This window comes from Elephas maximus, chromosome 13, assembly GCF_024166365.1.
Source record: "Elephas maximus indicus isolate mEleMax1 chromosome 13, mEleMax1 primary haplotype, whole genome shotgun sequence".
Lineage (NCBI taxonomy): Eukaryota > Metazoa > Chordata > Mammalia > Proboscidea > Elephantidae > Elephas > Elephas maximus.
In genome coordinates, this window is record NC_064831.1 from 58,977,341 (window position 1) to 59,000,738 (window position 23,398).

At 43.5% G+C, this 23,398-nt stretch overlaps 1 protein-coding gene and 1 long non-coding RNA gene across 3 annotated transcripts in view; one reads left to right on the forward strand and one right to left on the reverse strand.

Annotated features, from left to right (window-relative positions):
* The window catches only part of ANP32A (acidic nuclear phosphoprotein 32 family member A), a 39,694-nt gene extending 33,221 nt beyond the window's left edge, over window positions 1-6,473 (reverse strand). Inside the window, exon 1 of one of the 2 annotated variants that reach the window (XM_049905822.1) lies at window positions 4,592-6,326. In XM_049905822.1, coding sequence (XP_049761779.1) covers window positions 4,592-4,675 — 84 coding nt within the window. In that variant the 5' untranslated portion in view covers window positions 4,676-6,326. Of the gene's footprint in view, window positions 1-4,591; window positions 6,327-6,391 lie in introns of those variants that run through there. The other variant, XM_049905823.1, reaches the window with a different exon arrangement.
* LOC126087925 (uncharacterized) lies at window positions 3,807-11,485 on the forward strand. The gene is made up of 3 exons (XR_007519902.1): window positions 3,807-3,989; window positions 6,468-6,943; window positions 9,784-11,485. It is a non-coding gene; the product is annotated as an uncharacterized LOC126087925 (long non-coding RNA).
* The last annotated feature ends 11,913 nt before the right edge of the window (window positions 11,486-23,398 follow it).

Genomic DNA, 23,398 nt, shown 5'->3' on the forward strand with positions numbered 1-23,398 from the left:
CAGCAGACCAAAACTAGAGATTCCAGGACTATCTGTGGTTTTCAATTATCTGTGTTCTGAGGATCTGATGTCAGCTACCAGGTACACAGATGCTGCACCTTCCACAGGCCTCAAAGCTAGAATCGTTGCAGTTCAAAGCCTCTTCCCTCTAGACAGCAACACTGAAGAGTAACCATTCAACTACAGGACATGCAAAAACCTTTTGAAATATTCTAAGTATGCAACATAAAGAATTTCAGTTGGTTGCACAGAACTTCTGGAGAGAGAGAAGTGTTTAATACTAAATAACATGCACCATTTCTCCAGAGTGCTCCGATCCAGGCTGATTCTCACTAGCTCCTACCACGTACAAGGTCATACCTCAAAGGGCTAGAAAGAAAGACCCTCAAGGCACCACCTGAATGCATGGCTTGCCACATACTTTAAAAAAAAAACAAAAACACCCAGGGTCCCCCAGGTTGCTAAACCAGGGATTAGCAAACTTCTTCTGTAAAAAGGCCAGACAGTAAATTTTGCCAAAGACAAAATTGAGGCTATTATGTCGGTACTTACGTAACAAGAGAAAACAAAATTCCACAAATTTATTGGTAAAACTCAAAAGATAACAGAGTACAATTTTTTGTAACACAGGCCCATTAAGACAAATGGAACTATATTTTGGGGGGATATTTCACATAATTGAAGTTCAAAGCTTGTGTTCCCTATTATCCAATCAATTGTGATATTCATCTGCACAAATTCTTCTTAGCTCATGGGCTGTACAGAAATTGGCAGCTTGGGAAACCGTATTTGGCAATTTACATGCTCCCCAGGTGATTGACAATGGGCCTCATCAGGTACTGGATAGACTACACACTCCTCAAAGTGTCTACTGCCCACCTAAGGGGCCTCTGCTTTTACAGCAGGAAGAGAACCCAGCTCAGCTGCCTGTGGTTGTCTGACTTTCTCTCCAAAACTCCGATGTTTCAGCCTCCCAAATGGGAGGATGCTTCGAGGCTTGGCCTACCCTTAAGGAGATGTTGGGTGGATTAAGTGAGATGACCGGTGAGGTGTTATGAGTGTATTATACCCCAGGTCTCAAGGACATGCGAACTCTGTTCAGTGTTTTGGCTGCAGAGAGTAATGCACAACATGCAAGATCCCAAAAAAGCCACTGCCGAAGAGTGGCCCCTGCTCGTCTTCCCTGTACCCAAAATGTGGCAGGTGTGGCAGGTGTCTCAAGGGCAGGACAGTAAGCAAGGTACGCACAGGGTTACTTGTGTTTACTTACTAATCCGTGGTGCAATTTCACATGGGTTTCACCACATATTTGACCCCCCGTCAAAACCTAAAAGGTCAGATTCATTGCAGTCTAGATGTGATGTGCTAACCCAAACTTAAAACATGCGTGGCTTCCCCCTAAAATGACAATTCACAGAACCTCTGGAACTCAACCTCATCCTCAACACACACAAAGTATCTTCAGCCAGGAGGCTACCCAGCCTTCACCTGAATACCTTCAATGACAGGAAACTCACTCTCATAAGGTGGTACCATTCCAAAGTTGGAGAGGGAAAAGCTCCTCCCCAGAGTGTCTCACTCAAAAGGGGGTTTCAAGGAAGAGAGTAGAGGCTAAGTGTGCAGACTAGACTGGCTGTCTAGGTTTGAATCCTAATTCAGCCACTCACCTGCCCCACCTGGTTTCCAAGGAGCAGCTGGTGGATTCAAACTGCCAGCCTCTTGGTTAACAGCTGACCTGCTTAACCCCTGCGCCACCGGGGCTCCTGCCACTCACTAGTAACATGACATGTCTGTGCTTCAAATTCCTGACATGCAATATGAGTATATGGATAATACCAACTTCAGGGGCTGATTATAGGGATTAAATTAGATGATATGTATAACCTAGAACTGTGCCTGACATAACACGGGTGCTACATAAACATTAGCTATTATTTTTGTTGTTGCTGATATTCTAAACCCTGGAGAGGTTCACAGTTCTACCTTGTACCACCCCCTTTCTCTGAGACTAACACTATCATATGCTGGGCATCTACTGAGGACCACATCAGACCAACTTGCCAATTATTAATGAAATGGGATTATAGCTCCCACCTTACAGGTGAGGGAACTAAGGTTCAAGAGGTAGGTTAAGTTAACCTGCCCAAGGTCACATGGTTAATGTGTGTGTGTGTGTGTAAGGGGGTTGCTTGGTTTCAAACAGGGCTTAGACCTGGTCCAGTTCAACCCCCTGCGGAAAACTTGCATTTCCACCCCAGATGTGGTGAATCAGAATCTACGTATATCTTGTTAAACTGTAAATTCTGATTCAGTATACCTGGGGTGGAAATGCAAATTCTTGGCAGGGGGTCAAGACTGAATAAACCAGCTTGAAACCCTGGTTTCAAACTCAGGTCTGTGTGGTTCCAGAGCCCAGTTTCATCGTGGAGATCCCTGGACTTTACTACCATTCAGCGACAGCAACAATGCAGTAAGAAAACACAACTGACCAGGACTATACTGAGTTCGACAAGCTCAATTTTCTGCCTATGGATCCCTGGTTAACCTGCATAAACTGGACTTAATACCAGGCTACTTGAATCCAATTAGGCAGTAAGTCAGCCTGGAAAACATCATGCGATGTATTCCAAAGGTCAAAGTTAAACCTCGCTTCCTGGGCAGCCCTTGTTGCAGTGAGAGCCAGTCTCCATGCAGACACCACAGTTCAGCCAGTGAGGTTTGTAACCAGCACCGATGTCAGCTTTTAAAAAGTCCCAAAGAAATGCCAGCATCGGAGGGCGCGACGCGACGCTTTGCCTTGCCTGGCCTGGCTCTGCAGTCAAAAGCCAGAGAGGATCGGCTGAAAGACATCATTTTTATTGAATGCAAACGTTATTCTCTTTTTCGGTTTAGGGTCACATTTACTACTTCCCTGAGCAAAAATAAACTGAGCGGAGGGGCGGGGGAGGTGGACAGAGAAAAACCGAGGGAGGCTCCGAAAGGTAGCCCTAGCACCCCGCGGGGCGCTGCAACACCCACACCTGAAACACGGAGCAACACCTACCTTCCCGGAGAGCCCAGCCCCGGAGGGCGTTTCCCCAAAGTAACACCTCGTCCTTCCCGGGTAAACGGCTGCTATCCTTGGCTTCCATCAGAGTCGTGTGCGCGAACCCCTCCCAAAAAAGAAACCTCATGTTTAATTTCTCCCCCATCCTTTTATTTCCGCCGAAAGAGCAACTAGGGTGATCGGCTCGTCTTAATTTTAGGCGTAGTTAAGACTACGTCTAAAACGCCTGGAGGAGGAAAAACGAAAAACGGAGAGAAGTGGGGCGGGGGAAGTAGGGAGCGCGACTGGGGTGAGGGGAGCACTTGCCGGGAGGACCGTCGCCCTCCCGATTCAACCGCCGCTGCGACGCTCCGGCGAAACCTCGGGCTGTAGGCGTGGGGAGAGAATCCCCATCGGGGCCCCGAGAACGATTTGGGGTCCCCTGTGCCGGCCCCCCCCCCCCCACTGCCTCCGTGCCCGGGGCCGTCGGGGCAATGGCGCAAGACTCCGCTCCCCCCCCCACAGCGACAACATCCACGGTGACAAAATGGCAGCCCGGCGCCCGGCAGTCGTGCCACAGGCGCGCAAGGCCTTGGCGGCTGCCCTCGCCCCCCCAATAACGCCTCGCGCCCCTCGGGCTCGGCCCCAGGCTGGCCTGCTTGTGAAAAAAAATCCTAAATTAAACACCTCGCGCTCGGAACCACTCGGGAAAGCGCGAGGCGGGGCCGGGGGCCGAGGCGGCGCGCCCGCGCCCCGGCCCGCGCGCACGGCGTCCCGGCCGCCCCGGCGCCCCGCCGCATGGAGCGGGCGCCCGCATTCCGAGCCCCGCGCTCCGCGCCCGCCGCGCCGTGGGGGAGGGGCGGGGCGGGCCGCGAGAGACCCGGGGAAACATGGCTGCTCGTCCTAGTTCGGCGTCGCGGCGTGGCCACCAGCCGCCGGAACAGAGTTGGGAGAGGCTCCGAAGGTGGGTGTGTGGGGGCCCGGGGGCAGCGCGGCAGGGAGGGGTGCAGGCAGCGCTCTCCGGGAGCTATTTGCATTTAGGACATTTTAAAAGAAAACAGTTCCTCCTCCCCCACCCCTTTTGTCCCTCATTAGGTAGCCTTTTCCCCCTCCTATCCAAATATGCAGAAAGTGTCCTCTCAACCCCCATCCGCTCCCCACCCCTCCTCAAGGCCGGGGGCAGGCGAGTGGGCAGGGAGACTAGGAGGCGAGGGGGCGAAGCGTGAGAAATCTCTCCCAGTTCGGCGCGTCGCGCTCCCCTCCCCCAACACACACACCACACACACACACACACACACAGAGACACACACTCGGTGAAGTTTAAAGAGCCGGTTCGACCCGCTTTCGATCTCGCTCCCAATTGGCCAGCAATGTGTATAGGGTTCGTCCGGCGAACCGCGCCCCCACACCGAGCAGCTGCGACCCCGGCCCCCTACTTGGCGCCCTTCCCCCTCCGCACCGGGGGCTTCCGGAAAGTACGCGGGAAGACCGCGGCCTCCAACCCCCTCCCCCATCACCACACCCAGCCCCAAATCCTCCGGCCCGGGGTCCAAGCTGGGATGATACCGGCCAGAGAAAGAAAACCGCCAGCGAATTGTTCGCGGAAACTCCTGCTTTCTCCGGCGGCCATCCCCCAGCCCTGCGCGCCATAAGGCACTCGCTCGTCTCCAGTCCACAGCTGCGTTATGATGGGGGTGGGGGCACAAAAAGGCTCTTGTTTTCAAAAGTCACACTCAGGTTTGGGGGAGGAACTAGGGAAAAGGGGAAGCAAAGCCGACCTCCGCCAGGGATTCGGGTTTTAGCGGGTTAGAGAGGCGACAGGTCAGCGCACAGTGCTACCCAAATTCCCAACTCTGCGCAAACACGGCCACCGAGGTTATAGAGGGTCCTCCTCGCCCGCCCGCGCGCCCCAGATCTCCCCGCAGGGCCACGAGGGGAGTCGGCCAGCGTCTTCGCCCCGGGCCTGGGGGTCTCCTCCGCTGAGCCAACTCGCATAAAACACTCATGTTTGCACGCGGGAGGCAGACCGAAATAAAAACGAGCGTGCAAGTAACCCACCCTCACTGTCCCCTCTCCTAGGAGTGGGCTTTTGCCAGAGCCTCCCGGTTCCCATCCGTGTAAGTTTTCTCCGGCCGGACTCCTTCCGCTGCCCAATCAATAACGGCGAAGAGAAGGCAAACTCCGTCCCGGAGCTGCGTGTTTTCTATGCCCGCATAAACCTGGACCCAGCCAATACCCAGCACCAGCTCTGGGCAGCTCGCGTCCTGACAAAGTTTCCCGTGCCCATTTATGAACCAGGCGCGAATGGCTGCCAAAGAGCCCACCCCAGAGAAAGCCGGGCTGGGGGCTCGTGTTGACGGGGAGGCGAGGCTCCGAGGCTGGCATCTTAGGGAGGCCGGAAGGAGCTGGGGCGAAGGGGTCCGGGACGTAGCCTCTCGGTAACTTGCAACAGTGGTGGCTCGAGGTGGGGAGGCGCGGGGATTATCTGTGCCTTTCCACGTTCGAAAATCCCTCCCCCCGCCTTCTAATTTATCCTCCCTTCCGAAGGAAAGGAAGAAACATCAGCATCTGGCCCGAAGGTGGGGTGGAAAGAGTGAGAGAGAAAGAGGAAAGGAAGGGAGGCAGAGAAAGGCAGGGAGGGAGGGAGAGAAAGGGCGCGTTCACGAACACTACAAAGTTACAAATATGGCTCCCCCGTCTCTCGCCTCATCACTGCAAAGAAATGAAGACGCACTTTAAACTCGAGCCATTCCCAACTCCACTGCAGCCCCCTCCCCACGCGCTGTCCCCGGGGGCCTCGGCCCACATTTATCTGAAACTAAACTGGACTCGCGAAGCCCAAAACTTATTGTGTGTGAGAGAGAGAAAGGGAGGGGGAAGGCGCGGGAGGGGGGGCGCGGAAGGAGGGCTACGTTTATAAAACATAAAAGCCCCTTATTTTTGTTGTTAAATCCAGGAGGCAGCCCCTGTCCTCCCCCTCCCTCGTTAATCTTTCCCCCCGACGGAGTCACGGGAGCAGCGAGCTCAGAGGGTGATTTTCCCTCATTCTCTCCGACCCAAACGCGTGCGCCCGCTGGCCCCTGATGGGTGCACATTCGCACGCACACTCGCACCCACACTCGCACACTTGGACGCGCACACGCGGGAGCACACGCACAGGTAGTCACACACCAAGGGCAGCGGCAGCAGCAGCCGGAACATGCTCGGATGGCATTGCAATCCCCCAACCCTGCAATTCATTTGCAGTCCGACTCTCAAACCCACACCTTCTGGGCGCCCCCCTCTCAAAAAACAGTGCCTCCCCCCCAACACAGACAGACAAAGTAGGAGAATGGACCGACAGAGATATTTTTGGCAAATGCTCACATCAGAGGGCGTCCTGTTCCGCAGCTCTAAATGAATCCGTTTGTCCATTTCCATCTCTCGCTTGCTCTCTCTGCAGAGGCTCCCGCGCCGGCGGAATTCAATCAATAAACCCCGAACCCACGGCCGCGCGTTTTAGGACTTTGAAGGCTCAACCAGCTCCGCTCGGTTCTCGAGCCCCCAGCACCCGCAGCGCACACTAACCTGATCGCCGTGGAGGCGGGACCTGCGGCCCCGAGGACGAGTGGCAGCAGCCAGAGCCAATCATCGCCGAGGGTCTCCGGGCAACAGCCCATGGTGGCGGCGGCGGGGGGGAAGGGACCAATGGGCGGGCTGCGCAGCCGGCCAGGGAGGCTCAGCCATTTGGTTGTGGTGCCGGAGACGGACCCCTTTAGATTTCGGGGCGGCCGAGGAGCGCGGTGGCTGCTCGGTGGCTGAGCGAGGGGGGTGGGCGGAATGGCGGGGGAAGGGAAGGTGACTGTGCCTCGAGGGCCGAGCCTCCCGGTCGCGCCAGTCCGCCGCCGCCTCAGCGTTTGGCCGGGGGCGGGGCCGCAGGTGCGTTACACGGGGGGAGGGGCGCGGCCGGAGGGGTCGGGTCGGGGTCCCCGCCGGGCCCCAGGCTTAGCGCGGCCGCTCCGGCCCGCCCGATGGGGTTGCGAAAGGAGGCGGGCGGCGCGAGGTCGGGGTCCGCCGGCTGCCCTTCGGGCTGGCCGGGGGAGGCCCGGAAAGGGGGGAGGGGTCAAGGGTGCAGCTGGGCGGAGGGGCTGGTCATTTTCTGGGTCCGGAGGGCTGAGCTGGAGGAGCGTGGCCGTCCCCCTCCCGCCACACACACACACTTGGTGGCCGCGGCTCAGCCCAGCGCTCCCCTTTCCCTCGGCCAGGGCCATCGCTGCCTCTCAATAAATAAGAAAAGCAAAATGTTTCCTTCCACTTTTGGATGACTTTACCGTGCGGTCTCGACCCTCTCCGTAGGGAACAGCGTGGGGGGGGGTGGTCACCAAGAGGCACCAGGGTCTTGTTTAGACAGTATATGAAGACCATGAACTTGGAATAAGAACTGTTGATAAATGTATATAGAACATTAAAACGTGCAAAAGGAAGGTGCTATTATAACTCCTGGGTTTCTGGGCCAAAAATAATTTATGGGGTTTTATAGACATAGTTGAAGGAAACGGTGCAGTTCATTTTAATCGTCCATTTGAGTCATTGGTTAGATTTGGCTTACCAGGGAGGCTCTACTTGGAGCATTTTCACCAGGTGTTTTTGCTTTACCTGCTTTTAGTTTGAATCACATTAGTTTTAAGAGACCTTAAAGTCTTAATTCTCACTGGGTTACCAACTACTTACGGCCAGGCCTAGACCTTCGTGTACTAAATTGGCTGCCTATGGCTTTTAATAAATCACAGGAATTGTTAACAAGGACAGATACAGGCGACATCCTGCAACTTAACACTTTATTCAGTAAATTCTTCTTTCAGATAGAATAGTAATAAATGGAATTTAAAAACTGATAATGCTTACCCTTTGAGTAGTTGGGAAATGCAAAATAAAAAAGGCATTTTAATCGATTTGGGTGTACCTAGAATAATTTTAACTTGCTGGCTTAGCTGACATACCTGTCATCTTTAGTTTTGTTAATCTCATTTTAGCTTGGCTGCTAACCAAAAGGTCAGCAGTTTGAATCCACCAGCCACCCCTTGGGACCCTATGGGGCTGCTCTACTCTGTTCTATGGGGTTGCTATGAGTTGGAATCGACTTGCCGGCAATAAGTGTGGTTTGGTTTGCATAGTTGGAATTTTTTTTTTTTTAATGGTATTGGTTTCTTTTTAAAACATAAGGAAGGACCCCAAATTATCTCTTTTACCATTGAGTCAGTTATTTCTGAATATGGTATTTAAGGTTGTTTCAAAACAGACCTCTGGAAAACATCACAAACACATTAAATCAATAAGGTGTGTAGCATCTATGTAACATAGTAGCCCTGACGTTTATGTTCTAAGTGGTAAAGACTCATCTTCAACTTAAAACGTTTACCACAGTTAAAATGGGATATGGGACAGTACCTTTGCAGAGGAGGGATCCCTCAAAAGCCATCCACTCAAGTGCAGAGATGTGTCCCATCCAATACTCTGAAACAGAAGCAGATAGCTTTAGAGTGTAAGAACGGGAGAGTATGGCTTGGAAGCTCAAACCCCCTTTAAAGAGTGCACCTGAACAAATTAAGATACGGAAGAGCCCTTCATAGAGTGGTAATGTTTAGAATTGGAAAAATTGCAGCCTGATCACTATATCAAAATATGAAATGTAACACAGTTGTTTTTAAAAGCATCTTGCCCTTTAAAATTTTAACTGCTTTTGTATTAGTGTTAGAAAATTGAAAGAATGCTTTCCTGGATATCTGTCAGTATAGAATTTGAAATATCAAAAAAGGCTCCATAACTAATTGAATACTTAACTTTTTTCCACATACTTTGAAAGAAGAGACTTCCTCTCACTTTCGCAGACAGAAGTTAATGTTTGTAGTTTATTTCTAAGGAGCCCTGGTGGCACAATGGTTAATGTCCAGCTGCTGACCAAAAGGTCAGCAATTCAAACCCACCAGCAGCTCCAAGGGGGAAAAGACCTGTCGATCTGCTCCTGTTAAGATCACAGCTTAGGAAACCCTATGGGGCAGTTCTACTCGGTCCTATAGGGTCTCTCTGAGTTGGTGTTGACGGCGCACAGGAAGTTTATTTCTAAGAAAATTTTCACGTGGTACTGATTTAATTGTCAAAAGGAAACAGACATAGCTCGGGTAAAACTGAGCCATCAAAAAAATCAAAACATCAAAAAATATTTGCTCTTATATTCCTTATTTACTAGGGTTGTTTCTTAGATTACATTTTATTGCATACTATAAACCAAAAAAACCAAACCCAGTGCCATCGAGTCGATTCTGACTCGTAGCGACCCTTCTATAGTAGTAAAGAAATGCTCTGAATGGCTCTGCAAATCGGAAGATAATAGTAAAAGAAGCCCATACCAAGGACTCTTGCTGAATTTTGATGTGGAGTTGGAACAGGGTGAGTTCCTAATTGCTGAGTGATTCTGCAATAGGAGTTAGGTTATGAGAGGTGTAGAGTCTGTGACTTCTGTAACTGGGCTTGATTCACACTGGAAAGAATGAGACAGTTTTGAGCCCTGTCATGGATTGAATTGTGTCCCCTAAAAATACGTGTCAACTTGGTTAGGCCATGATTCCCAGTATTGTGTGACTGTCCTGCATTGTGTGATTGTAATTTTATGCTACAGAGGATTAGGGTGGGATTATTACTCCCTTACTAAATTCACATCCCTGATCCGATGTAAAGGGAGTTGCCCTGGAGTGTGGCCTGCATTATCTTTTATCTTACAGGAGATAAATGGAAAGGGAATCAAGCAGAGTGGGAACCTCACACCACCTGGAAAGCAGCACCAGGAGCAGAATGTGTCCTTTGGACCCAGGGTTCCTGCATGGAGAAGCTCTTAGTCCAGGGTAAGATTGATGATAAGAACCTTCCTCCAGAGTGGCCAGAGAAAGCCTTCCCCTGGAAAAGACACCCTGAATTTGGACTTGTAGCCTACTGGACTGTGAGAGAATAAACTTCTCTGTGTTGAAGCCATCCACCTGTGGTATTTCTGTTATAGCAGCACTAGATGACTAAGACAAGCCTCAAGGAAGAAAGATGGTTCTCAAGTTAGAAAAGATATCTTTCTGTCTTGCAGAATATTTCCCATCAAGAACCATTCCAAACAAATGAGCAGCCTATCTTGTACTCAAAGAGGGATGAGGAATGGGTGTCCTTAGCCTATCTTGATAAGTGTTAGAAAGTATTGTTTTATAAATACCCACATCATTGCTGCTGCCATGTTGGCTCAATTGCCCTTGTTTGGTCTCTAAAGACGGAGACCCTCTACTGAGCATCCTTTCCATGAGTGAGGTTAACGTATTCACCATTCAGCTTTTTGTTCAGCTTGAATCACATACACTGGAACCTGGCCATTGTATTCTTTTACCTACATCATGGTTCTGCTGCTTAGACCCCAAAAACAATGATATGGGAAGACTCCAGCTTAATTATGTTCTCCTTTGTGTTTCTATATAAATAGCTTTTAGAAATATATTCTTTTGAAATCCAGGGTAACAAATGTGAAGACTACTGCATTTTGATATGAATAGCAAAGGAATGTTGAGGCCCAGGATCTAAAAAGTTACTTATTCTTAATTTTCTTGTACTTAACAAAGCATTGGATGGATTTTTTTTTTTTAATTGTGCTTTAAATTTTTTTTAAATGAAAGTTTACAAATCAAGTCCGTCTCTCATACAAAAAGTTATACACACCTTGGTATGTATTCCTAGCCGCACTCCCCCTAATGAGACAGCACGTTCCTCCTCTCTACCCTGTTTTCCCTGTGTCTGGATGATATTTTTTAAAAATAATAATAAAAATTAAATAGTTACCTTATCATGGAGAAAGACTGCTGTTGCATGAACACAGTCACTATATGTATGTGATTTAAAAATTAAATTAATAGTAAGAATCTTATAAGCAGCTTACAGACGGTTTATGGGGGGGGGGATAACTGTTTTGCCTGCACACTTGTTGGAGAATCACTAGAAATGTTGTAAATCAGTTTCTCAAATATATTTATTAATTTTAATTTGGGGTCAGCAATAAAAGGAAAATTTGCTTACTACTCACCAGGAAGAAGACAAGAGCTATAAGCTGTAATTTTTAGTATCAGAATAAGGCTTTAAAGGAAAAAAGTCAACACCTTAAGGACAAATAATGGAATAAAGAGCCATAGAATGAGACCGACTAAAGGCGATCTAGGTTGAAAAATAGAATTGCAATTAATTTAGAGTCTATTTGTTTTAATCCTTGTGGGGTTGAAGTTTATGAAGAAAAGCGTACTAAAACCTATTAAATAGGAAAAGGTAGAGAACAGACTTCCTAAAAACTTTTAATATATTTGCTGTTTGCAAATGCCATTTATCAGTTCAAGTATACTCAGTAAAGTTGTCCTCCCAGAGTACTTAGTAATGGCAGTTACTGTTTATACCTATAAGTAATAATCTATTTAAAAACATATTCTATAACTCGTCTTGAATTAGAGCTCAATTTATTGCATTCTGAGAAATCAGTAAAATGTGTATATATTTCTAGTTGAAAGATTAGGTCTTTTCAGGAGAGCATGCCTCCCTCCCAGTCTTTCTCTGGAAAGATTAGGTCTTTTCAGGAGAGTATGCCTCCCTCCCAGTCTTTCTCTGGAAAGATTAGGTCTTTTCAGGAGAGCATGCTTCTGTCCCAGTCTTTCTCTGGAAGCCCTGGGTCCTAGCAACATGAGTATAAATGTGTCGAATTCATTTGGGTATGACCAAATGAGAGAGCCATGTCAGGTGCCTGAGGACTCTGATCTGGCAGGGGAACACAGGTTTTACTCTGCTAGATTGATATTCTGACTCGCTTCGCCTGAAACCATTTTATATGCCTTCTAGTGTGTTCGAATTGTATCACTTCTACATATATTTATTCAAAGGCAACTTAAGTGTGACAAAAATACTTACGCTAGGCTGGACCAACTCACTTTGTCTATGTTCATGAGTAGAAGCAATGCTATAGATAAGAGCAAATGCAGGACACAGGTGTGAAAAGATAGGTAACCGTGCTGATCATAGTATTATAGCACTGTCTGTAATAGTGAAAGGAGGGAAGGAGGGAGGATCATTCATATGCACAGAAAAAAAGTCTGGGAGAGTATACACCACAAGGGGTGATGAAGTTATGGTGCTTTTTTTTTTTTCTCCTTTCTTTTTGCTTGTCTATATCTTCTAAGTTCTTTCAGTTAATATATAACTTTCCCAATTAAAAAATGAGTGATTTTTAATGGAAAACAATAGGTATAGCTGACATTCTGGGTCTTTATGCTAGTCAAGAATTCTTGGTTCCAGGACAACAGAGACTTACCCTGACCAATGTAAGCAGAACACAATTTCTTGTAGAGCAATCACAGAAGCAAAGAACGAGGTTCAGGAAATAAGCAGGAACCAGGAAGCTGGGTAGCCTAGCCTAGAACACAGGCAAGATGGCCCCCCAGACAGAGTCTGCAGAGGACCCCGCCCCTTGGAAGTCATCTCTATGCCACGGACTCTGCATTCCACCACTGCTGCAAATGATGGCTTTCTCAGGATCCTGCTTTTCCCACCACTCCCTTAAGGATCAGAGCCCGTGGCAGGGGTATTTTTTAGATGCCCTAGCTGTTAGGGAAAAAGATGATCTGCCTCCTTTAGTGTCCACAGTGGGATGTGTGACCCTGCCTTCTACCTGTTTTAGTATTCTGCCCAAATAGTGTTCTCATACTAGGTGGCCACTAAAGTGTTCTAATTAAACCACACTATTTTATGAAAGGTTTCCTAAGGAGCACTGATGGCACAATGGTTAAGTGCTCAGTTGCTAACCAAAAGGCTGGAGGATCGAACACACCAGTGGCTCCACAGGAGAAAAGACCTGGCAATCTGCTCCCATAAAAAGGAAACCAAACCCACTACTGTCGAGTCATTTCTGACTCATAGCAACCCTACAGGACAGAGTAGAACTGCCCCATAAGGTTTCCAAGGCTGTACATTTTTATGGAAGCAGACTGCCACATCTATCTCCTGCGGAGCAGCTGGTGGGTTCAAACCGCAGACCTTTCAGTTAGCAGCCGAGCATTTTACCCATAAAGATTACATACAGCCTTGGAAACCCTATGGGGCAGTTCTCCTCTGTCCTCTAGGGTAGCTATGAGTCAGAATTAACCTGATGGCACACACGACAACAACATGAAGGTTTCCTACCCATCTAGCTTACCCCCACCTTAGCTCCTCAACTGCTCCCTACTACTTACCAGGACAAGGCTGCATCATCCACTGAGGATCAATCTAAAGCAAAGCTAATATTTGAAATCCTTAATTTCTTTAAAATGCTTCCCTTTCCAAATCCTAAACCAGAAGAAACAATATATTATTGTCGATGTCAATGAAGTACTTAACGAAGCACAGCTGACAATAACCTTAAGCCTTTGAGAAGAAGGATCCCCAACAGAGACATTTGATTTTAAATTAGAAGGAATTTAGTCCTAAGGGACACGATAAAGACAGGAATAATCTCCATTTTATGTTGCATAAATAAATGCAGAGATCTCTAGATACCAAGTGATGTAAGATCTTGAGTAGCGAGGGATTATTGCCAATGGGTTTCTATTTGCTATTCTTTGTTCAGGCTCAAGTGTAGACCTAAGCTGAAAGGTATGAGGTTTGTAGTAAGTTTACTGGAAGGAGGCAAGTGGTCACAGGCCAAGGGAAGGAAAAAAGGGTACAGAGCAAGATGCAGTTACTTCAAGGACAATTTAAGAGAACAAAAAACGCTGATGGTGAAAGAAATGCAAAAACCACGAACACATCAAAGGGGTCCACATCCCTACCAACAAAGAAGAAGGCTGCAAAGGATTCACCTTTAGAAAACATGATTAACGTTGGGACATGGTTCTCTTCTCTCTTGACCTCATCATTTCAGGTCAATTAGCTTAGATTGCTTTTCAGCTAGAAAAAGCAAATGATACCCTTGCAAAGACTCTGAACACTGTTATAGGGGAATTCAACTGTTTGCTAGCTTTATTTTTGCTACTATTAAAGCATGGTTTAACTGTTACATGACTGGAAGTTCTTATTAATTGCAATGACTGTCTTTCCAGAGAAGCAGCGCTACAGGTTCTGTTCATTGATACACAAAGTGCTCTTCCTGACCACATGTTTTACTAATTAGAGCTTCACATTTTCTCAGATGATTTAGTGCAAATCATGGCAGACTGCTAACTCTTCAAAAAAATTCATTCTCTCTTCTTCTTGGATGCAAAGCTTGACTAGGCTTCCCAGTTGCCCTTGCAGATATATGGGGCCATGTGACTGAGTCCTAACTGGACTGTGAGTGGAAGTGATGTTTGCCACTTTGAGGCCTGAAATCTCCAACGCATGCTGGCCAAGATGCAAGAGACAGAGTGATCTTAGAAGCCATGTGTTCATGAGGATGGGGCCAACTTTGGCCTAGGTCCTGAAGGACAGCCATTACACCAGCATGTTCGCTTGTCCATCAAAAGACAAACTGTAACCAAGATAGAAATTTTTATGGTCCTGAACCCTGGTGTCATAGTGGTTAAGGGCCATGACTGCTAACCAAAAGGTTGGCAGTTCAAATCCACCAGGTGCTCCTCGGAAACCCGATGGGGCAGTTCTACTCTGTGCTATGGGGTTGCTATGAGTCAGAATCAAGTTGACGCAATGGGTTTGATTTCTTTTGGGTTTTGGTGCCATTACATGTTTGGGTCTATTTGCTACTGTAGCCTAAGCTAACATACTAATAAAGTTTTTTTCAGTCTTAGTTTTCTATTCATTTATGATTTTGAAGATCAACTCTAGATTTGAAAGGTTTATTGTTGTGTTTGCAATATATCTTTGTATTACAGGTCCCCAGAGGCACCAAAAAACAGAGGTTAAAGAATTATATTAAATGACAAATACTTAATGAAGGAAAAACTAATTGTAAGGAGTCTATAGAAGTGACACGCAAATATATCTCTTTCCCCCAAATTTTAGGCTTGGCTTGTTGCAAGTGTAAAACAAATGTCTGCTGTCTCTTACCAATAAGTGATCCTCTCTCCCTTTCTGAGTGACAGTTCAGTTGCCCGATGGGCATCTATAAACAGTTGTCCTAGAGGAACATCCACACAACATTTCCAAAACCAAAACCATCTCCTCTGTCAGCCTCTGCCTACTCTGACTCCATCAAGCTACCATCATCCTCTTGACTCCAGTTTTTTATCAGTAGCACCCTTAGAATTGTCCTCTGATGATTCCCATAACCAATGGTTGGTTCATTCTCTGCTCTTTTCCCCCAGATATCTTCCTTCTTTCACTGTTTTCCTATTTTTACTACTCTAATCTGAGAGTGGAAACCCTGGTGGCATAGTGGTTAAGTGTTACGGCTGCTAACCAAGAGGTCAGCTGTTCGAATCCGCCAGGCCCTCCTTGGAAACTCTATGGGGAAGTTCTACTCTGTCCTGTAGGGTCGCTATGAGTCGGAATCAAGTCGATGGCAGCTGAGTTTTAATTTGAGAGTAAGGAGCCCTGGTGGTGCAATGGTTAAGCACTTAGCTACTAACCAAAAGGTTGGAGGTTTGAACCCCCCAGTGGCTACATGGGAGAAAAGACCTGGCAATCTACTCCCATAAAGATTACAGCCTAGGAAACGCTATGGGGCAGCTCTACTCTGTCATATAGTACAGTCGTTAGGAGTTGGAATCAACACGACAGCACACAATGAGAGTGCCTGCACCAGCTCCAAACTCTCCGATGTCTTAATGAACCCATGTGTCAGTTGTTCCCAGGCTTCTGTTTTTCTCAACAATAACATTTAAAAAAAAAAATTGTACTGACCATCATAGGATTGGCAACTTTTAATTTTGCCAGATAAAAACATTCTTTAAAAAAAAAAAAACTATCTTTTTTTTTTATAGACTACTTTTGGTACTGTAAGGGAGACAACTTCAGAATATACAGCAGTCCTTTATATTAAATAAATCTGATTTTATGAAAACTCACTATGTTGTCCTAGACTTTCTACTTAGGTGGCTGGAAACTCTTCTGTGGACTGGCACTGGCCCTCAGGCCCTGATGTCCTCTTGTGGCCAGATGAACATGTCTGAGCTCTAGTCACAGTGCTCGTCTAATCAACAACAGTCTTTGGTTCCTTGTGGTCTATTCTCCTCTACCTGGCATTTAAGCTCCCAAACAAAGAGACCCTACACTACTGTCTTAGTTAGCTAGTGCTGCTGTAACAGCACAAGTGGGTGGCTTTCACAAAGAGAAATTTTTTCTTTCACAATCTAGGAGGCTAGATGTCCAAATTCAGGGTGCCAGCTCCAGGGGAAGGCTTTCTCTCTCTGTTGACACTGGGAAAAGATCCTTGTCATCAATCATTCCCAGTAGGGGAGCTTCTCAGCACAGGGACCCCCAGCCCAAAGGATGTGCCACTCTCCTAGCTGTTTCTTGGTGGTATGAGATCCCCATGTCTCCCTGCTCACTTTGATCTTTTATATCTCAAAACAGATTGACTTAAGACACAATTTAATCTTGTAGATCGAGTCCTGCCTCATTAACACAACTGCCCCCACCTCATTAACATCATAGAGGTAGGATTTACAACACACAGTAAAATCACATCAGGTGACAAAATGGCAGACAATCACACAATACTAGGAATCATGGACAAGCGAAGTTGACACACATTTGGGGGGACACAATTCAATCCATAACAACTACATTTCCAGTCTCATTATTAATTTCCAGGCAAATTAGACTCTCTGATATTCCCTTTTCTATCTTTGTATTCTTCCACCTTGTACACCCTTTCCATTTTTCTCCACAAATCAAAATTCTATCCAAAATTAAGTCCAAATTTGATGTCACTTTCTATGAAACCTTTTATGATCCATTCTACCCGCCCAAACATACTTCCTCTTCTTGAACTTTCATATCACAATAAAGGATAGCAAATGGCTACTTACTTGCACTTACTATATTTACCCCTTCAACAAAATTATAATAGATTCTTGAAGACAAGAAAAATATTTGGCTCATTTACCCCTCCATTATTTGAACATTAAATATTCAATATATATTAAATGACTAAATAAATGCTTTGAACACAGTGGGCACCCTGCTTTTAAAAGTCCATTTGAAACAAATAAGTTCATTATTCAATGTCAAGTACATAGCAACAGGGGTGTTTGGAAAAGTGGAATTGGTAAGTAACTTCTTCATTTTTTCCAACATAAGGGAAACAAAAATAAATTCTGATTTCTAAGACCATAACACAGGAGCTTTTCTACCGTGAAAGTTTTATTTTAGGTTCCTATCCAGGAACTGAACTGTCTTAAAAGGCAATTTACAAACAAAACTTTCACGGTAGAAAAGCTTCTCTGTTATGGGATATCAGGAAACCCTGGTAGCATAGTGGTTAAGTGCTACAGCTGCTAACCAACAGGTCGGCAGTTCAGATCCTTCAGGCGCTCCTTGGAAACCCTATGGGGCAGTTCTACTCTGTCTTATAGGGTCGCTATGAGTCGGAATCGACTTGACGGCAGTGGGTTTGTTTTTTTTTTTTATAGGAATTACAGACTTCCCTGACTCTAATTCTGTCTCCATGCCAGGTTTAGTTAAGGTACACAACTTCTGTTCCTTTAGGTTCTCCATTCATCAAAAAGCAAGAAGGAATGGGATGAAAAAGCTCATGTATTTTACTCTTAACAATTGGTGGAAACCTAAGCACTTGTACTTCTTGTTTTTTCCCTTCCATATTTTTTTTTATATGTTTGCCCCAAGAAATTTTTTTTCTGTAATGTTAATATAAAAATTACATTAAATTAAATTAAATTTTTCATTTTACTCCAATTGTATGAATAACAGAAAGTTTATCAAAGACTAAGTTGGGTATACAGACGGCCCCCAACTTATGCATCTGAGTTACGATGAACCGCATTTATAACCATCCATTTGTTTTGTACATCATATTGTTAGTATATGTACTATATACAATGTTGCAGTATGTAATTTGCTGATGTTATTCCATGCCAAACCTCAAAGACAAATAAAGATTGGTTTCATAAAAATACTAATAAAAGGCAATAATTATAGAAGCTAAAAAAAAAGTATTTGACTTATGTCAGAACCGACTTACAATGGAGTCGCTAGAACAGAACCCCATTCTAAGTCGCAGACTACCTGCATTTTATTAAGCTATTAACTGTATTATGAAAGGCATGCAAATAAAAGACGGAACTTTCTGAAAAAGCAGAACTTTCAATTTGGAGTCTGAATTTGAGTGGAAGCATTTGATAAGAGGCTCTTTACATTTAGCCTTGCAGTACTGCTAGAAATGAGAAAAACATATTAGTCCCTCAAAGTCAGTCCTTTTAAGAAATAAACCTTCATGAACACCGAGGCAATTAGTGGAGACCCCAGAGAAGTCACATCCAAGGATTGAGGACCATGATCTAGTAGCATTATACAACAGGAGTAAGGGCTAAACTTAAATAGACACTTAATGCCAGAATAAGATTAAACACTCAGAGGAAGGTAACATAATCTAAAGTCTCTTCACTGTACTAGCCACTATATCCAATACACACACACTCACACATCATGTGCAGAGAGAAAAAAAAAAGAACAATCATCATGAGATAATACAGTAAATGAAGTAGACCCAGAGATGATTCAGATAATGGCACTATCAGACAAGGAACTCTGAAATAACTATAATTAGTTTGTTAAAGAAATTAGAGGAAAAGTGTTCAAAATGGATATAAAGATGGAGTACTTCAACTGAGAATTTGAATATATGAGAAATAATCGAATGGGCATTCTAGAAACATAAGTTGCGATATCTGAAATTAAGAATGGTTTGAATTGTTGCAGCATCAGTCTATACTCAAAGATAGTTATAGAAAATATTTAAACTAAAACACAGAAGGAAAAGGGAATGGGGAAAAAAGTCTGAGAGAAATTTGAGCACAGTCAAAAGGTCTAACATACATATAACTGGAATTCCAGAAAGTGAGGAAAGGACATAAGCAGTATTTAAAAATGATGCTGAGAATTTTACAGATCTAATTAAAAAAAAAAAAAAAATTTTTTTTTTTTTTTAATGAATGATAAAGGTCACAGATTCAAGAATCCTCACAAACCCCAAGCAGGATAATACAAAGAAAATAACACCTAAGCACATCGTAGTCAAAATCGGAAAACCTAAAATAAAAAGAAAATCTTAAAAGTAGCTACAGAAAAAGGATGCAGTATCCTCAGGGGAAACCAATAAAGGTAATAATTGATTTCTTGACAAAAACTATGGAAGTTAGAAAATAATGGAATAACATCTTTAAACTAATGAAAGGAAAAAAAAATTCTGCCAACCAATCAATAATTCTGTACATATATGTGTGTGTACACATATATGAAAGTGAAAAAATGTTTTCAGAAAAATAAATGCTGGAAGACTGCATACACAACAGATTAACATAATAAGAAATCCTAAGGAATATATGCAGGTTGAAGGGAAGTGATCCCAGATCATCAAAACTGGGTAAAAGACTACTGACTCTAAAAGATTATTAAAGACTACTGACTATGTTATGGAAACCCTGGTGGCATAGTTATAAACAGTAGTAGGAAATAAAATATATAAAAGCAAAAAAAAAGAAAAAGACTTGTATAGAGGTAAAGAGAGATAAACTGTTATAAGATTCTTGCATTATCGGTGATATACAGGTATACTGCAATAGGTTAAGAGTAGATTTTGTAATTTCAAGAACCCATTAACATCAAGTCGATTTCGACTCAAAGCAACCCTGTAGGACAAAGTAGAATTGCCCCATATGGTTTCCAAGTAGCAGCTGGTAGATTTGAACTGCCAGCTTTTTGGTTAGCAGCCTGAACTCTTAACCACTATGCCACCAGCGCTCTGTAATTTCAAAAAGTACCTGCTAAAAGACTGATAGTAAAAGGAAAAACAAAAAGATAAAGTGGGATACTAAAACATCTGATAAATAAAAAAGAAAGCATGAAGAGAGAAAGAAAAAAAATAGATGGGAAAAATGGAAAACAAATGGCAAGACGGTAGATTTGAAACCAACTTAATTACTCCATCATTAAAGTATAAATGAACATAGCACTCAATTTAAAAAAGATAATTGTTAGAAATTTAAAAGACCCAATTGTATGCTGCTGACAAGAGACACACTGAACTCTAAAAACAGAAATAATTTACTGTAAAAGGATGGATCACATATGTCATGCTAACAACTAACCAAAGAAAGGTAATATGATTATATTAGTATCACATAAAATAGGCTTAGCCTAGAAGTATTACTTGATATAAAGAGTGAAGTTCCATATTGATAGAAGGATCATTCAAAAAAAGCAATAACAATGCCAAATTTATATCACCTTAGAACATGTTTCCAAAATACTTAAGGCAGTAGCTGATATAATTAAAGAATAGACAAATCCACAGTCATATTTGGAGAATTCAACATAATTTTCCCAACAACTCATAGATCAACCAATTAAATTAAAATATAGACTATTTAAACAACACTATCAACTAATTTTACCTAATCAATATTTACAGAATACTACAATCAAAAGTACAGAACATATTTTCTTTTCAACTCACAGGTAACATTTATTAAATAAAACATTCTTCAGTTTATAAAGCAAGTCTCAACAAATTTCAAAAAGGGTTAAAATCATACAGTGTATGTTTTTTGACCACCATAGAATTAAATTAGACCTCAATAACATAAATATATCTTAAAAATCAAAATATCTAGAAACTAAGGAACAATCTTCAAAATAATCCATGACTCGAAGAAGTAATTACAATGGAAATTGTAAAATATCTTGAGCTGATTTACAATTAAAAGCTTGTAGGGAGTACGAGAGAGAGAGCTGCACCACCTTGGTGGGCAGATTGACTAGTACCTATACCTCACCTGAGTGGTGGTGCCTGCTGGTGGACAGACTGACCACAGTGTGTTCTCTAGTGTGTTTGGGAGAGGTAGAAAGTTGAAAACCAAGACTTGGAATTTTCAAAACCTAATTAAACTAGGGAGAGAGAACGAGCTATAACAGTGAGGGGGAGAAAACAGTAAGCAAAGGCCGAAGGCTCTGCCCACCTAAGAGTTTCTGCAGAAAGTGTGCAAGCAAAAACACCAAAATACTGGGGAAAACTGAGAAAGTTAACATGCTTGAGAATTCCAATGCTCCAATAAAAAATCATAAGACATACAAAGAACAGAGAAGCAATGGCCCATCCAAATGAACGTGACAAAGGGACTGAAAGCACATCTAGGGATAACCAAACAATGAAGAAAAAAAAAAAGGAAAAATAAAATGCAACAACATTAAACATAATTAAAGAACTAAGGGAAAACACAGGCAAAGAGCTAAAATAAGTAAAACAATGCAAGAACGAAATGAGGACCTAAAAAAAAAAAAAGATACTGCAACTGAAAGGGACAATAACTGAAATGAGAAACACAACAGAAGGACTTACCAACAGATTTAATCAGGCAGAAGTAAGAATCACTGAATGAGAGGATAAGGTAGTTATAATTACCAACGCTGAAGAGCAACAAGAACAAGGCTCAAGAAGGCTGAGCACAGTTTAAGAGAATTATGGGACAACAAGAAGAGACCTAATATATACATTATAGGAATTCCAGAAGGAGATGAGAGAGAAAAAGGGACAGAAAGGACATTTGAAGAAATAATGATAGAAAATTTGCCCAATCTAATGAGGGACATGAATCTACAAATCCAAGAAGCTCAAAGAACCCAAGCAGGATAAACTCAAAGAGATCTACACCAAGACACATCAGAGTTAGGCTCTCAAAATGTAAAGGTAAAGAGAGAATCCTGAAAGAAGTGAGAGAAAAGCAAACAGTCACACACAAAGAATTCCCAATAAGATTAAGTGTTGATTTCACCTCAGAAACAGTGCAGGCCAGAAGGTAATGGAATAATATATTTAAAGTGCTAAAAGAAAATAACCGTCAACCAAGAATACTATACCCAGTGAAACCATCCTTCAGGAAAGAGGGTGAAATCAAAACATTCCCAGACAAACAGAAGCTGAGAGAGTTCATATCCACCAGACCGGCCCTATGAAAAATGTTAATGAGAGTTCTATAGATGGCAGGGAAAAGATAATACAAAGTAATTCAAAGCTACACATAAAAAGAAAGATCCCTAATAAAGGGAAATGTATGGGCTAGTAATAAGGTATTCATGCTTTATAATTCTGAGTGTTTTGTCCTTCATGTTTTTTAATAACAAATATAAAAAATCAAGGATAAAATTATGTAACAGGACACATGAAATATAAAGACATAATTAGTGATAACAACAACAAAATGGGAGGACAGAAATGGTATATAGAATTTTTTGTATGTTATTGAAGTTAAGTTGGTACAACTTACCATACAGTGTTATAAATACAATCTGTGAAATGTCATATTCATGGAAAGCACTAAGAAAATATATTAAAAATATACACAAAAGAAAAGGAGAAGGGAAACAAAAAGGCTCACTACAATAAACCAACAAAACCAAAAACCAATCAGTAGTAAAGGACAAAGACAAAGAAGGCTTAAGACACACAAAAAACAAATACCAAAATGGCAGAAGTAAGTCACTTCTTATCAGTAATTACCAAAAAAAACCAAACCAAACCCACTGCCATCAAGTTGATTCCAATTCATAGTGACCCTATAAGACAGAATAGAACTGCCTCATAGTGTTTCCAAGGAGAGTCTGGTAGATTCAAACTGCTGACCTTTTGGTTAGATGTAGCTCTTAACCACTCTGCCACAAGGGTTTCCATCAGTAATTATAGTAAATGTAAATGGACTAAATGCTCCAATCAAGAGGCAGAGAGTGGCAGAATGGATTAAAAAAAAACATGATCCAACTATATGCTATTTATAAGAGACACACCTTAAACCCAAGGACATAAATAGGTTGAAAGTGAAATGATGGAAAAAAATATTCCATGCAAATAATAACCAAAAGAGAGCTGGCAAGGGAATCTTAATATCAGACACAGTAAGCTTTAAGAGAAAATCTGTTTGAAGAGACAAAGACGGATATTATATAGTGATAAAGGGATCAATTAATCAAAAATATCTAACAATCATAAATCTATCAGCGCCCAACATGTTATTGTTGTTGTTAGGTGACATCAAGTAGGTCCCGACTCATAGTGACCCTATAGGACAGAGTAGAACTGGCCCACAGGGTTTCCAAGGAGCAGCTGGTAGATTTGTACTGCTGACCTTTTGGTTAGCAGCCAAGCTCTTAACTACTACTCCCAAGGGCTCCAAGGCAGGGGCACCT